Raw genomic sequence first — 17448 nt, forward strand, 5'->3', positions numbered from 1 at the left:
AATAAACGTGTTGTTAGTATCTAGGCGTGATTTCATATGTTTCTTATGGAGAAAAGCGAAAACAAGCGCATGTGAAATTTTGCATTTTCTCCATACGAGTACGGTTATATATAAAATATGTATTATATATATATCATCAATAATTTGCTTGCTTCTTTTTTTACAAGTCGATAATTCTACTTAGTTCAATTTTTAACAAGTAGTTTTGTATGTAATTTTACATTAATGCACCAACAACAAGAACAATTATTCAATAGTCCAAAATAATTTTGCGCTACAGCGTGTAAATTCACAAGAAATTTCAAAAAATGTTCACATTAATTATTTTTGAACGTACAAAAATATAGTCGACTTAATCTACGTCGTACGATCCAGATCGAGTTACAAAAGTTTATACTCGTATGTACAATGTACCTACATATGTACATATGTATGAGAGATACGTTCTGTTTTTATTGCTCAAGATTTAGGAAACCAATACACAAAATGTTATGTTTTTTTTTTATATGCAATAATAAATATATTTAATTACAAATACGTACTAGATTTTCGTAGTTTTGTTAAAATTTCTTCATACGTTTATGAATTATGTTTTAATATTTTTTCAAGAGTTAGCAGAGTAGTACATAGAACATGAAATCGTTCATCCCAGTGCCCAATACCATTGTATTCATAATTAACAAAAAAAATTTGGCAAATATGTAGAACCGTTTTTTAAGATCGGTTTCATGGCAATGAAGGATTAGTATACACCAATAGTTATTTTTCAATAAATATTTTTCATTTTTTTTTTTTGCTGATGACCGCAAGCCAAGATGATGTCAGAAGATTATTTAATTTGTGGTTTTTCCCGATTTTATTGGCAATTACGGAAACGACGGTAGATGCTCTGTACGTATATGAAAACGCATTTCCAATCGGGTCGTTTCATCTCTACCATATCCTCGACATCGAGTAGTGGCGCTATGCCAGCTTTCTCACTGAAATAGAAGAAAAGTTAAAATTTAGAAACGGCGCAATCCAAAAGCTACTTTCAATTGTTTGTTTAGGTACTTACTCGGCCACAGTGAAAGCTAATTCAAAATTATGTCTTCGGCTTTTTGGTGTTAATTTACTATAATCGAAGGAATCTGGCAAGAAATGATGTATTAGAGCACAAAATGCTAAACCATCTGACCAGCTGGCACTAAAGTTAGTTATTTGGACGTTCTGAAAAAACAAATTTAGTTTATTTTAATACGCTTACACTTTGGAAATTCGAAGCTAAAATAACAGAAAAAGACAACATTGCTTCAAAAATAAACAAAGCATATGAAACAGCGAACAGAAAAATAGTAAAAATAAATGTATAAAAATATTTAGGGGATTCACATGATATGGTAACCGTTGTAAAATCTTAAGCTTAAAATTTTTCTTTTATGTAAAACAACGGCTAAAAGTAGGTTTTTTTTATCAGTTTAAAGACATTTCGGTGTAATTAGAAATCCTCTAAAACCATTTCAATCATTATTTTACATACAAAAATTTTCAGCTTAAGATTTTACGTCACTTAGCACGTCTTGTGAATCCCCTAATCATGTAAATAAAATTATAATGTAGTTATAAGATTAATGCCCGGCATTAAAAAAAAAAAACAAAAACTCATTTTCTCATAGGAAAGCAAAGGAACGTAATGAATACCGGCGGCAACATGCGTGCGAGCAAACTGATGATATCTAAAATTATTAAGCGTATTGGCTTACAATAGGGGAGTTCACGATGTGTAGCATTTTGGGTGTTAAATTACCACACACTAAAATGCTACAAACCATGAATTCACCGTATACAAATAAATACGTATCTGTATGGACAAACAAAGCAAACAATATTTGAAAAATAAAATTAGAAAATGCGCTGGTTAGGGTACAAAATTAATAATATAAAGTTGTTCAACTCGAGTTTGAATATATACTATTACGAGTGTTTCATAAGTATACATTTTTTTTTTCTCGCCACCCTGTAGAGCAACAGCTAAATCGAATGTTTTCGTATAACCTTTTTGAATAACACGCTACAGATTACAGATCTGTATACCGGTTTTGGATCACTTCATTTCCCCCAAGATATTACCATTTTAAGTTTAAATTGTGAATGAAAAAATCAAACTTTAAAAGTTAAAAAATTTTAAACCAAAAAATTTTGCATAAATTTTTTCCCCTACAGTGGAATCGATTTTTGCTAATGTGGTAATAACAGGAAAAATTCTGAAAATTATCTCTACTAAGTATAGCTATGTATGCACACTATCATGTAGAGTTCAAAAGTTATGAACGTTTTTTTTTAAAGACGCCCTGCACTAAATAGTTATTAGCATTAAAATATGTAATTTAAAAGCCATTGTTTTCTGTAAAGAATAACTTAGCTACATGATATGCAAAACACCTTTTTAAAGGCATTAGAGTTCGGAAACCATTTAGAATGATGAACCGAATGAGAAAACCCAGATTTAGCTATTTTATAGGGTGCTGAAATGAAAATTATTTATATTTATGAAATTCTCTCATAGGAAGTGTGACAAATCGATGGGAACATTTAGTCCGCAGTCCTGCTCCATACAACGTAAAACGGTCAGCTTAACATACATTTTTAGTGGCTCTTTCCAAAGATTGACTGTGCCACCTACAAATGCTGAGGCGTGAAACCCCCCAAAGTGTTACATTTTTTTTTTACATTTTGAACTAATTTCGCGAAGGCAATTGATTAATTCAAATTTTATATTTATTTCTTCATTCACACTGTGCTGCTTCTTCTTCTTACTTAAAAATCAAATTGCGCAATTTGGGGTAAGTGAAACACACACTCTGACGTTTTTTTTTTTAAATAACACTGTGTACAGATACTAGCTGTTGTTAAATAATTATAGAAGCCATATTTAAAATTTTCTAAAACCCTAAAATTCTCAACTTACATACATACGCTATTTATTAATTTTCATCTCAGATATTTACCTAGCAATTTTGGATTTTAATATTGATTAAAGGAGGAATAATTTTTCCTTTTTCTCGAAATAATTAAGATCCTATGGACATTAAAATTTAAGGATTTTTTTTATGAAATTAGAACTCCAAAGGTTTTTTTCTTATTTTTTTAAACCAACCGATTTTTTTTTCCTAAAATCATTGCTGTTTCTGAAGTCAAACAAAGAACTACTTAATTTGATTAGGACAGAATTATATTTTCCTTATTTATGTGAAATTATGTAAAAGTGGATTTCATTATTTCAAGAGTTTTTCGTTGGGTCTATAGGCCTATGACCTATACTTGGGGACTTAAAAAGCTCGTGCGATCTTCTTAATATTTTTATCAATATTTTGTATGTCGAATTGTTATGACTTTCATAAATAATAAATTAAAAATGTCATTCCAACTCGGTTCCTATTTTGTTGTATTATAATGGATGCACTTCCTTTTAAAAATATACTGACAATCCAATTACTGGTATGGATTTTTTACTATAATGGGTTCATCATGCCAGTGCCTATTTACATTACGCCAGCGCTGGCTGGACTGGCTAACTGGACTTACATGCTACTGGAATAATGTATTTGGGGCATAATATCATGAAGAATTTCTGTTTAAGGGACAACATTTTTCAAGTACCCAACAAACACAAAAACGAGGGTGGCATCGTCTCGAATTTGAGGCGAGCTCGAGTAAATCAGTTTTCTCGAAGGGTTTTTAATTGCATCGTCTTCGAGGCACAATCAAGAAAATAGTTTTTTTCGAAAATATTCTCTCTCAGGTAAATAAAACAAATACAATTTCTTTAGATTTTTAAATCATATAAAACTTGGGTCGAAATAAATTGCAATCTCAAACCACCAGCGAGCTGAAATCTTGAGTGGAAAAATCAATAATTCTCGAAACGCCAACGATTCGAAGAATAAAGATTATAGAATCTCCAATGATTAGAAAAATTAAATGTTCTCGATTCGTCAGAGATTCGGCGAATTCGTTGTGTTTATTGGGTATTTACTTTCGAAATATATTTGTATTTTTCACTTCATATATACATATGTATGTACATCCCCAGATCAGAGTAAAAATCTTTTGGTTAGTTTAAATCAAAGAAGGTGCCTGTGTACTAAATTAAAACTCATTTTAGCAAGCTCATTATTTTACTGTTAGGTCATTTTTAGCGAAAAACTGAAGCGTTTGTTAATATAGAATTTCTTAAGCCCTGCATATTTATGCACAAATAATTATTTAAGCTTTCTGCAAGTAACATTTGTTAGCGGGTTTTTTGTTTAATAAAGAAATATGTATGCTTCTTCGCGATCAGCATAACTTTGATAGTAAAAGGTAGTATGTAGTAGAACAACGAGTAAAGCGCTGTAATTTTAATTGTTGCTTTGATAGAATAATTTTAATAGATTTCGTTTTTTTTCGTTTTTTGATTAAAAGAGATACCTCATATTCCTGCGTTTTCGATTGGCACCACTGCAGAAGTTGTTCCTTAACAGTGGCGGCGCGTGCATTTAATGCCGGATCAGTAAATTGGAATATGCGTGCGGAACCGGAAGGTGAGGCTGTGCCCCCGGGAGTGGTGGGTGTTGACGGTGATCTGAACAACAAGGGGTTTATCGTTTTTAAGCAACGTTATTTTGTAGCAAAGGAATATTGACAAAAAAAAAATTAGTTCTACTAGTAATTTCGCTGCGATTAAACAAATTTGAGAATAGAAAAAGGTCTGCAGTAAACTTTTTACTTGTTTAATGGTTTCTTAACATTTTGTGTGCAAAATTAAACTAAGAAGTTTGCAGTAGAGCTCTACAGTTGGCATTAATGATTTTTTATATTGTCTTAATTGATTAGACACTGAGAAGATTGGTGTTGAATTTCTACGATTATTAATTTATAGTAAAAACCAAAGTCATTTGGAGTATTTTTCAAACGCTAAGTAAATATGTATAGTATATCTTGTTTTGAATATTATAGAGTAATGAATTTGTGAGTAAATTTTTCCATATATTATATGTATGTATACTAGGGTGATCTAAAAATGCATGTGAAAAAGTAAGGTCGCAATTTTTATGCTCTCACCCCCTAAGATTATCCTATACCGCCCAAAAATATACCCCTTCTCTTTTATTTTGAAATAAAAAAATATTTAGAGATCGCTCAAAGCACTAAAAGTTTTCCAAAGTTATTTTATATGATAAAAAAACAATTTTTGATAGAAATGTTATAGAATTCTTGAAAATCAATATTTTTCGACCGGTAAACTCTGTTTCTCTTCAAGAGAATAATACCCAATTATTTTTTTTAACCATTTTTGCACAGTAACTTTATTTCATGGGTCCGTCAAAAAATGGTTAAATAAACAATTGGGTATAAATTATTGGAATCTGCTGATGAGAAACAGAGTTTTCCGATCGAAAAATATTGATTTCGAATAATCCGATACAATTTCTACGAAAAGTGGGTTTTTTCCCATATAAAATACATGGAAAACTTTGGCCGACTTTTAAATATTTTTTGATATCAAAATAAAAAGTAGCGATATATTTTTTTCGATATAGAACAATCCTAGGGAGTGAGAGCATTAAAATTTCGACTTTACTTATTTTGGACCACCCTAATGTATACACAAGTGGTTTGTTGTTATCGGCTACCAACACCTTATATTAAATTCTCCAATTAATAGTACGAATAGTCCATTAATGTTTCCTCCTCCACCAAATACCGTTTTCACAGTTTATTTAAAGTAGTTTGAAATTATTATTAAAAAATTCATGATTATGACTCTGGAGTTGAAAATCTATACATAATAGAATTCAACTTATATGGATAAAAAAAAATATAAAAAAAATTGAAAAGACTTTTAAAAATTTGGCCGGTTGTCACTTCTTATACATACAAGTATACGGCAAAAGCATGGCTTCTTAACTCGGTAGGCTCTCCGGTACGAGCAACATCTAACTTAAAAAAAAAAAATTCTAATAGCGGTCGCCCCTCAGCAGGCAATGGGTAATCCATGAGTGCATTTCTGCCAAGAAAAAAGCTTACATGGCGTTAACATGTAAGTCCCCTCCCTTTTGGGTGACAACATCAAGGCGCAACCCACAAATACTGAAAAAACTTGGTAAGATGGTGGCTATTTCGCTCGACATGCGAGAGTATTTACGCTGATAGTAAATAAAAGAGCATATTCCAGCCTAGTATTCTATATCAGAAAAACTTGGTAGCAAAGAAGTCAGAATGTATCAAAGCTCAAATAATAAGAGCTATCATTTCTGAAGTTAGGAACCTCAGCTCAATCCATATGCATACGTTTTTTTTGCAGTAAGCTCAATGATGCGAGCGGAAGCTGCTGATACTATTCTGCAAGAAGATCTATCGGATAGCCCGAGATATGACAGTCTCACTCGGCTGCAGATAACCTAGAGTGTCTTCTGAGTGACCGAATAGCGTCTTAAACGAAATTGAAAATATTTACTAAGGTCAGTGCGCCGCGAGTTTGGTTTAAGATGTACCGGCTTTTAACGCTGACTTGGTCATGCCGTACAAATTGACACAACGTGGAAAGGGAGAAGGGGCAAGAAAGAGGCCCCGTTTACGATGGAAAGACCAGGTGGACAGGAACTTTGGCTTCACTTGATGTTAGCAATTGGCATCACTTAACACTGAATACAGCCAAAATCGCTTCACCAAACAAGAAGAAGAAGAAAATGAGTCTGATCTCATTACAAAAAAAAACCAATGTACCAATAAAAAATTTTGAATTATTGACAGTTTTAATGGGCCTATTGCAAGCAATTTGACTATTTTATGAACTTTTCCGCTGTGGTTGTATTGGTTTGGAGTGCGTGCTACCATTCGCAGGGCCTGGGTTCAAGCATGGTTCAATCCAACAACAAAAAATAAAAACAAAAAAGGTTTTTTTCTAATATCGGTCGCCCCTCGATAGGCAATGGCAAACCTGTGAGTATATTTCTGCCATGAAAAATACCTTCTCATAAAATTACAATCGCCGTTCGGCGAACATCAAGGCGCACGCCACAAATCGGAGGAGAAGCTCGGCCAAACACTAATATATGTGTAAACGCCAATCTATTATTATTATTATTATTATTATGAACTCTTCCAATACCAGAGCACACAATCATGAATATCAATACTTATTTTACTAACCATGTATGTTGTTAAATAAACTTAAATGTTTTTTATATCCATAGTTATGTATATTTTAAACAAACAAAAAGAACGTAGGTAATAATTTCTTACTTTGGCGATTGCTGAGAGTTTTGTTTGTCCAGCTGATGGAATTTCGCAAACGGCGAAGCTGGCTTCGATGCAGAGCTGCCAGCGCCACTTACAGTGCGTGTTGTAACTGCGAGAAAAGAATGTTTAATAAATAAACAAATAAGTATATAAATATGTACATTAATATAAAAGGAAAAACTAAAAATAAAATATACCTACCTTTAGTTGTAGTTGTCACAACGGCACCATCTTTTTCCTTTGTTTCCGTTTTCTCAGTGGTCGATGTAGCTTGTTGCTCTGTTGAGGTGGTTATTTGAAGGTCAGTTACATATTATGTATTTGTGTGTGTGTATTTTTTTCAAATATTTAGTTTTTGTTTTGGTTGATTTGAAGCATTTTTAAAGCACAAAAATACGAAAAAATACAAAAAAGAACAAATATATATATATAAAGCATGCGTTAGTCAAAGCTTTTTAATTTATAATATAGATATACATATATGTATATTATTTGTTGTATAAAATTTGAAGCCCAAAATGTTCTCTACACTTTTTGTTTTACCAGATACACATTTAAAAATTGTACTACATATGTATTTACAATTTCTTATAGCTACATTCTCATACCAAAAATCCCAAAAAAAAACAAACTTTTTATTTTGCAAAAATAGGTTAGTCCTAAATATTTTTAAAAGGCAGTACAAAAAACAAAGTAAAATTCGCACAAAAACCTCCATTTTATTGAGCTCTCAGGTAGAGCTGTTTCCATTTCAAGTTACTGAAACTATTTTTCAATACATTACGGCTTAAAAATTAAACTTAAAAAAACTGTTATTCATCTTCATTAGGGTACCTCATGAAAAAAGTCAGAAAATATTTTTTATATCTTTTCTTTCGTTCTTTTAAATATTAGGATGCTGTGACCTTTTTAATTAAAATTAAAACCCAAAAATTTTATTAACTTGAAAAAAATAAAATATAATAAAATAATGTTTATAATAAAAAAAAAATTTTAATTAAAAAATATTGTTTGGAATCGCTTGGAATGGGGACCGAATCTGGGTGTTATTGGGTTTACTACTTCAACAACAAAAAAAGTTTAGAACCCTATTTTACCATTTTAAAATCGCGTTCTCCTCATTTTAAAGTTAAAATTCTGTTTTGCCATAAAATGCATTTTAAGTTGGCTAAGGAAGAGTTAAAATGATTATTACAATAAAACACAATTTAATCGTTAAAACCTTTTACCAACTTATCTATGACTACGGGCCATTATATTTTAAGACATTCGCCAAAACATTTCGGAAAAATATAGAGTTTTAGGTGAGTTGGGCCCATTTGAAAATACCTCCCAAAATCTCATTATTTTGATTCCGTTTATACAATGTTTAACATTTTTATGCAGGCCTTTTAAGCTTAAACTCTTCTATCATATGAATGTTTCGAAAAAAAAAATATTTAAAAATTAATTTATTTATGTATTTATAAAAAAAAGGTATTTTCACGTATTGAGTGATGCACCCTAATGGAACATAAACATATCAATGGTGAATTCTGAGTTACCTACATACACGGTGTAAAAAATCAACAACAAAAAATTGCACGAAAAGACCGAGTACAGGTCGTAGGTCGAGTCGAGTAAAAAACTATGTAGGAGTAAAAGGATATTCTTAAATAATGTCCGAAAGAAATATGTTTTGGTGAAAATTTGTGGAAATAATTATGTTGTACTAAAAAAAAACGGAAAAGAAACTCAGAGATTTTCAGGGTGTTAAAAAATGTTCACCCATATTTTGGTAAATTATTCCATCAAGGTTACGATCTTTACTGGTCGCATAAAATGTTTATTATCACAGTTGCAAAGCTTTATTAACTTTACACAATTTCAGAGAATTTTGTCCGTTGAATCAGAGTATTGGCTACCGCTCGAATTTTTGTTAACATTTTTGGAGAATCGTTATTATTTTATTTGTTCAATCTTTTTTAACCGTACCAATGGAGACTGCATTGTTATCACCGATTTAAATTTTTTATGATCTAAAAATTTACATATGAAATATAATAATAATGACAGAAAAAATAAATGTCAAAAATAACGTTCAAAATTGATCGAAAAAATAACAATTATAAAATAACTGTTAAATTTCATAGGAAACATATTAATTAAATTTTAACAATTAAAATATGATTTCTATTACAAAGATCATAACCGTTACGGTTTCTGCTATTTAAAAAAATATATATTTTTTTTATAAAAGCTTTATTTATAACTTTTTTAGAATCTACCCGTTAGGCCAAAATTGCTCCAAACTTAGAGATAACTTTGTTTTGCATATTTCATTTTCATATTTTTTACAAAAAATTGTTTTTCAAAATAAATAATTTTAAAATTAAGTTTCATCGAAACGACATTAGCGGCATAATAAAGCTTGCAGGGCAATGATTTTTTCACAAAAATAAACTTTAAATTAAATACCTAAAAATTGCATTGGCTTTAAATATTTACACGTATATTCAAATAGTTTCAGTACTTAAAACAATATTTCTAAGAGGTTTCATAAAAAAATGCATAACAACAGTTAAAAGGTCCCACTGTATACACCTCTAGAAAATATTGTATCTAGTATGAAAAAGAAAATGTATAAAAATCGCATGCAATATAACGAAGAGAACGAAATTTCTTATTTAAGTATAAAAAAGTGTGTATGCATTTTCATTAGATCGTATCACATTACAAGCAAGCAAAAAAAGTTCGCCGTACACCCCTGAGTCTAAAGTAGTTTTGCAAGGCTTTTCAGATTTTTCGGTGACAACTACATTCGGCAACAAGAAATCCTTTTTAAAATAGTTCTACTAGAATAATCGAAATACTCCCTTAGCAAAAGTTCAATGACTTTTGGTGAGCTTTAATTTACCGACATTAGCGTGATACGTTAGGATGGTAGGCACTGAGATCTAGTGGATAGGTACTAGAATGGGGTACTTGAGGCTTAACTTTGAAAAAAAAAAATTAAAAAAATTGTCTCCTTTAAGATGTAACTTCAAATGCCAAACTTTTGACAAAAAATGTAAAAAGTCGACCCCTCGAACCAGTCGAAATTGCTTTGTAAAATTACCTTAGACTCAGCGGTTTGCGGCGAACTTTTTTTTCTAGTACGGTCTGATGAACATACTACACTACTATGTATATGATAAGTAAGTATATATTCGCATATGAATGGAAAAAAGACGGCATTTAAAAAAACTAAGTAATAAGAAGCAACGAGCAACAACTTCTTGAACAAATTTGTAGCAAAGTTATTAAAAAATGCATGCGTCTTAAGCAGTTTTTGCCTGTCGTAGCGATAGTGAGTACATACATATTTATTCATAAAAAAATCAATGTATGTACATACACTCGCGAACAAAAAAAAAATGTACAGTGAATGTGTATCGTATAGTTAAATTAAAAGTACCAGGTCTATATATGTACATGTATGCGTATGTTTTTAATGTGTTTGTTTGTATATACAGAAGGAGGGACAACATGGTTGTATTATTATTATTCCAAACAGAAACGATTTTATTTTTTTCCAAATTAGTATTTGTAGTTAAAAAATTTTGTGCCAATTTTCGTCGTAATTTTTTATTCACTAATATCAAATCAAATTGCGCTTCAATATGCAGCATATCAACACGAACAAACAAATTAACGATCGAGCGTATCAGCGAGTAGAAAAAATAAACGAGCATGTGAATGTGTGTGAGCTGGCGAGCAGGCGAGCAAGTGGGCGGTCAGGTAAGTGAGCACAATTGCGCTGAGTGGATTTGATTTGGAGGCTGTGGATTGTGTGGACTGCGAGCTGTGAGCTGTGAGGTGTGAGCTGGTTGTGAAACTGGGCAGGGCTGGGCGAGGCTAGGCAAGAAGCTGGCTTCACAACTTGGCCTTGAAAGGCTTTTATAAAATACGAAACACAGTACGTTACCACTGGACTTGTCATTTTGAGGTTAGTTTTTTTTGGAACAAAGCACTAGAGCAGGGCGTTTTGCTTTTAACTTGATGGAGAACTTCAGGGAAAAACGTGGCACATGAAAATCGTTGATGAACTCACACTGTATGGAGCGAATGTGTAGCAACCAGCAGAGGCGAAAATGAAGGTGGAACGTTTTCTGCTACCGAATTGTTGGTTTCTATAATCGCTGGAACCAGTAACTCCGCGGGGGGCTTTTCAGACGCATATGTGCATATATGTTGCTATGGCTATACTATTGTCGTATTTCATTAATATAAAGTGTCAGACTTTCCGTGAGATCCTCAGAGTTACACCAATCATTTCTCTTCACTTATTATACGTTTGCAGTGACATAAAGGGTTCATCGCATGTGAATGGTATTTGTTTGCGTGTGTTTGACGTATGGTGTAAGCATGGTGATAAATAGTTTATATATACGAGTATTTTGTAATTAAATTGAAATCGGCGTTAAAATTGCAATAATAAAACAACATGTAGTCCCTCAACTTCCGTTATGCTTCAAGTCGCTTTGTCCGTTGCAGTTTATCAGTCCCACAAATCAAAAATCAAGTAGTAGGGATAAGGAGTGAGTGAGAGAGAGAGAGAGCGCGATACATATAAGAGGGAGGGTTTGATAAAATAGTAAATTATGTAGTTAATAGTGCTGACGATGAGCAACGTTCGAGACACGGCAAGTATTTAATTCAGCAAGAATCGGGCTTGAAAGCACTGTCTGGCTATATTTCGCTGTTGTTGTGCATTCACAACTAAACATTGATTCCATATTGATTTTCATATCGAATTTCAACTCCCTCCGCTACAATTTGGAATGGTTGGCACGCACAATGATCCCAGCTTAGCACGCGCACCTTACAACCTACGAGCCCATCATTAGCTGCTCGAAGGCGTCTTCAACGTTGCTCTCGTCAAGTAGATTCAAATTCGCAATATGCGGCATTGTTGCGCTTCGTGTCAACCCACCCCCCCAACACAGTTGTTCCTGCTGAAGGCACACCATTGCTCGTCATTGTGGTCAGCGATTTGCGACTCGCCGAAATCTTTTCGCTGGTCTTGTGCCGATTGATTGTCGATTTCTTGGCACCTCCTGTATTGGCGGCCGACGTTGTTGCTGTTGTGGTTGTGGCAGTCCTCATTTCAACTGATTCTTCTCCAAATTGGTTTGGTGATCTTTTGCCCGAAAAATATGCCTCAACGGTGCGTTTCTTCTCACCAATTTGTGCCTTATCGATGCCCGCCTCATACATGCGCACATTCAACGTATGCCCAGACTTGGTGCGACGCAATTCGCCACCGCCGTTGGCGCTGCTGCCGAATTTTGGCGAGGTAGGTGGCAGCTGTGCATTCGCTTGATTTTGTAGTTGTACTATTTGGTTCCACGAATCGCTCTTGCTCAAGCGATTCGTGCGAGGAGGATGCGCATCAAAATGTGTTTGCTCATTATCCTCCTGGCGACGCGACATTGATGTGAATGCGCTGATGTTGTTGAAGACAATGTTGCGCGGTATGAGATCTTCGTCTGGCTGTGGAGTGGCTGGTATTTCCACAATAGAAGGTTTCTTGGTCAATGTTGAATGTTGCACAATTTCGTGGTGCCTACTCTTTGTGACCTTCGTGCTGCTGCTCTCGAACTTTTGTTGCGTTTGTGTATTGGTCACGGGACTCTGATAAGAATTGGGCATATAATGATGACGTTGTGGTGGACCAAACTTTTTCAGTATGGGCATATCCTCTTTGGGCAGTGATGACTTGACGATATCTGGCGTATCAGGTGGAGCCGATGACTTGTACTCCTGCTTAACCACGGTTTTCGTGTCCAACATATAAGCCGCTTTTCTTTTTTCTTGTTGAATATCGAAAACATTACCAAGACTCTTGCGTCGAGTTTCCGTCGACTGTTGTTGTTCTTGCTCATGCTGTTCGAACTTACGCTGCTTGCTAGCGACCAATGATTGCTGCGACAGTACGCGATTTTGGGCTTGCAGTGGACTTATCGCTGGGTCGAAGGTTCGTTGCCTTGGGAGCGATATCTGCTGTGGCTGAGTGTGCTGTTCAAAGGATTTAGTCTGCCATGTAGAAGTCGTTACCTGACTTCTTGTCGTCAATTTAGGCACACTTTTTACTTGCGGAGATGTAGCTTGTACTGGAGGTTGATATTCTCTTTCTTGTTGTGGTAATTTGGACTGTACTTGTGGTGGAGCCAGCGGCTTCTGGTTAGGTGGTTGAGTATATTGTTGTTGATAGGCAGGCTCGGATTGCGGCGGGGGTATATAGTGCGCGGTTGTTACCGCAGATTTGGGTGCTACATTTGGCTTCGGTTGTGGCATGCTTTGCACATTGTTATAGCTTTGCATCTGTGGGGGCGCCCGAGTTTGTGTTTGGTACATATTTTGTGATTCACTGTTACTGCCAATAGAGTTTTGGGACTTGTGTTGTGGCTTAACTTCCACCACCGAATGTATGGGATTGGGAGTCCAATTTGTGCCGGGTGAAGGTAAGTTGTGTGACACTGATGAACTGGCGGACGAATTTTCAGATACATTGCGGTTTCGCTGCAATGGCAATGAATTTGGATGTTGTTTCCCATAGCCGTTCTCATAAATATCCTCTGTCGGATATGTGACTACATAGGCAGTTTGGGTCTCACTTACGTAGGGCAGCGATTTTGCTGAAGAAGCGCTGGATACGACGCTAACCTGCTGGTATTGCATTTGTTGCTCTTCTTTCCGCGTATTATTTACACTTGTATTATTAACCTGTTCCGCATACTTCTGCTGTTCCGCCCGATATTTCTCCTCAGCACGTGCCAATTGCAAACTGCGATCGATGTGCTGGCTGGGCATTGGTGGCGTTTTAGCACGTAATTTTTTCGGGTTAGCTTGAACCGGAGCCTTAATAGTGCTCTCAATGTACTCTGGCGTGCGGTTGGGCTCAAATTTGGTGAGTTCTGGGAACAAAGGTTCAACGATTGGCGCTTGATATGCACGACCATCCGGCGATAGACAAGTCTTTGGCGATTCCACTTTCCTCACAACCTCCTTCTTCACTTTCGCTCCACCATTTCCATTTTTACCGATATTTCTCATTGCATGCAGAAGGTTTCGCGCATTGCGTGAGTTCTTGCCGAAGACTTCATCATCGCTGGCATGCGCTGTACGTCTGTCGCGTATTGTTACAGCGGTTTGACTTTGGGGCTTTCCCATCACCCGAGTTTCGGCGCGGTATTCCAACAAATTATCTGAGTCCAGATCATCGTCGGTGTAATCCGTTTGCTGCATAGTTAGGATACTGGGACTTGTTGGCGCGCTTTCCATAGGGCTGACATAATCGAATTGCTTTGCTCTAGGAATATTGTTGTAGTAGGCGCGAGTATCTCCAGGCGGCTGGTATGTTGGATTGGAACTGGTGAGCACCAATGGTGTCGCATTCGGATCGGTTAAGGAACTTTCGCGCTGCCGCACATAGTCCGCAGTTATTGAAGTCTCAACAGCTGATGGTAAGCAGGGATAGCTTTTGTAGTTGCTGTTGCGCGCTATGTCGGCATACGTAAATGAGATATTGGTTGGTGGTGGCGGCGGACCGTAAGTGTCAGATGTGGAGCCGTAGGCTTGTGACAGCTGTGATGGTGTATACTGACTGTGTGCGGCCATATATGGATCAGCGGTGCTGGGCAGTGAGGGTCTTTTCTTGTACTCGTCCATTGGTGGTTGTTGGCTAACCTTTGACGAACGCAGCGAATGATGCCTCTGCAAATATGAATTTTGACGATTATCATTTTGGGAACGTTCCTCGAAGGTATGCGCTTTCTTTCTGAAATCGCTATTGTCTACTGCGGGCCTAGCGACCCACGGCAAACCTATGGGCGATGAGGTGGTGGATGAAGGTGATGTCACCTGTGTGCCATTCACTGACTGTTTTGTGGTCAGGAACTGGAACTGCGGTGAGGCAGGCGATATCTGTGCTGGTGCTGAGAGGGGTTTATTAGAAATGGATGGTGGCTGCCAAGTATTCAACTTTTGCGGCAGTTGCGGTATAGGTTTGAAAATGTTATGACTAAGGGTGTCGTTGTTGTCAATGGGCCGGAAAACTGACTGAGGGGCATGCTGAAATTGATTGACCGGCGCCGGTTTTGGCACCGACATGCTTGGCATGGCGGCATGCTGTGCTGCAGCCAAACGTTCTCGCTCCATAATCTCCCTCTCGTAGTACTCTCGTTCGATTCGATCGCGCTCCTGCCGCTCACGCTCTAAGCGCTGGCGCTCAAGACGGTCACATTCTATACGTTCGCGTTCAAGGCGCTCTCTCTCTTTGCGGCGTTGACGTTCGTTTGCCTCTTGTTGAGTGCGTTGCAGCAGTTGCTGCTGTTGCTGGTATTGTAGATATTGCTGTTGTTCCTGTTGCTGCAGATGGTAGTCCTGTGCGGCTACTTGTTTCTGCCAGTAATTCTTGGCAGCGCTGTGTGGCACGTGACCGGGCGCTTGCGGTGGTTTGCCGGTTGTAACCTGTGCTGCGGCGCCCACTTCAAAGGTGTGCTTCAAGTTTCCGAATTTGTTGGTCCAGTTAGAAACTGAACGCGAACCAGTCCAGCCGAGACCTGGCTTATCGCTTTGTTTGTTAATGAATGCTAGAAATTTGTGATCGTTTTCAGTCTTTGGTACGAATGGTGGTATAACGCTGCGAACTTTTTGCTTAACATTCACTTGAAGTGTACGCTTTAAGCCCAGCTGTGGAGCTTTGTCCTCCGGCTCGGAATCTGTGTCAAAGTCGGGATTGTATTTTTTGGACTTCGGTATATCGATGGTATTTGCACGCTTCAGAAGTTGTTTTTTATTTGAGAAACGATTAGATTTCAAACTGGAATCAGGTGAATCATAGCCGTTCACATGGGACGCTGTCGGTTCTTCATTCGGTGCATTCGAATGTGTTTGTGTCTCATTTTTGGTAGAATTTGGCTCGAAACTGACGGAAAAGTTACCCGACAACGGACGTTTGCTCTTTGAGGTATCCTTTTCTCGCTCAGTTGTTTGTTTTTCGCTATTAAGGCATGTCGTTGTGTTCTTTAGTTGTGCAGGTACAAACTGATTTGGACGGTATAGTGCCGAAGACGAGTTGCCCGTGAGTATCGCACCCGACGACGGATTTTTTTCGATAGGACACCACTGGGGCGGCGTGACAGGATTGCCCGCCAAACCGCTTTCAGGCGTTGTGCAATTGGATATATTCTCTATCATTTGCATATCTTCCATGTAACGTCTTGCGTCGGCCAATTCTTCCCGACTTACGCCGACTGTGTGGCGACTGTTGCGATTACGTCGACGTGCAAAACGTTGGCGATTCGAACGTTGCCCATCGGCCTCCGGCGAGGAGGCCTCATCATATGCCCCCGCATTGTTGGCCATATTTGACAGACTCAGTGCAGCGTCGGGTGAACTGAGACCCGTTTGGAGGCGGGCGACCAACGCAAGCAGAGCCTCGCGTTTACTACCATCAACTGGTATATCCTTGCCCTCTTTCAAGGACAGCTCTAGACGTGTTAGAGCGGCTGTGACCTCTTCAATCAAATTTGTATCACTTTGTAGTTGCAAACTATCACGCAGACCTGCCGCAATGAGGCGCAAGTCCTCACCACTCTCTGTGCCGGAGTCCTCCTTCTGAGGGACGCCTAACCTATCGATCTGTTTCTGCTTGGAAACGACGCTATCACTCGAACGATTACCACTACCACCAACTTTGGCGGTACTGTTCTTCATCACAATGTCGCGTGTCATTGTCGGTTGAGATTCTTTGGAATCTAATGGCTTGTTTGTATTTGTGTTGTGTGTGCAATCTTTATTGTCGCTATGTGTTTGTGTATTTGAGTCAGTTTGTGTATTATTGTTGTTGCTGTTGTTTGTATTGGTTTGGTCGTTGTGGCTTACGCTGCAATTGTTGTTGCAATTATTAACAGTATACAAATCACTACGTTCACTACTACTACTACAGGCCTTATTTGTATGTGTGCTAGTCTCTGCTACTTGATTCACTTCCGTATTTGGTGCTTTTTCGTGAGTTTTCTGTGAGTTGGCATTCACTTTTGGCTTTGGCAAACTCTTTTGCAATAGGCCTTGCAATAACGGCACTAGCGACTCACCCTCACTAACGGATTTCGAATCGGTTTTATCGGCACTTGCTTGAACGTCACACTCTTCGGCAGA

At 36.9% G+C, this 17448-nt stretch overlaps 1 protein-coding gene across 1 annotated transcript; it reads right to left on the minus strand.

The window, feature by feature from the left end:
* Positions 1–455: 455 nt before the first annotated feature.
* Positions 456–17232, minus strand: LOC118751055. The gene is given in 7 exon segments (XM_036485817.1): positions 456–980; positions 1058–1209; positions 4450–4603; positions 7267–7372; positions 7465–7540; positions 12114–12222; positions 12224–17232. Coding segments are annotated over 7 exon segments (5520 nt in total). The 5' UTR covers positions 17023–17232; the 3' UTR covers positions 456–856.
* Positions 17233–17448: the final 216 nt, after the last annotated feature.

The sequence above is a fragment of the Rhagoletis pomonella genome, unplaced genomic scaffold (assembly GCF_013731165.1).
Source record: "Rhagoletis pomonella isolate Grant_MI unplaced genomic scaffold, Rhpom_1.0 Rhpom_scaffold_00511, whole genome shotgun sequence".
Classification (NCBI taxonomy): Eukaryota; Metazoa; Arthropoda; class Insecta; order Diptera; family Tephritidae; genus Rhagoletis; species Rhagoletis pomonella.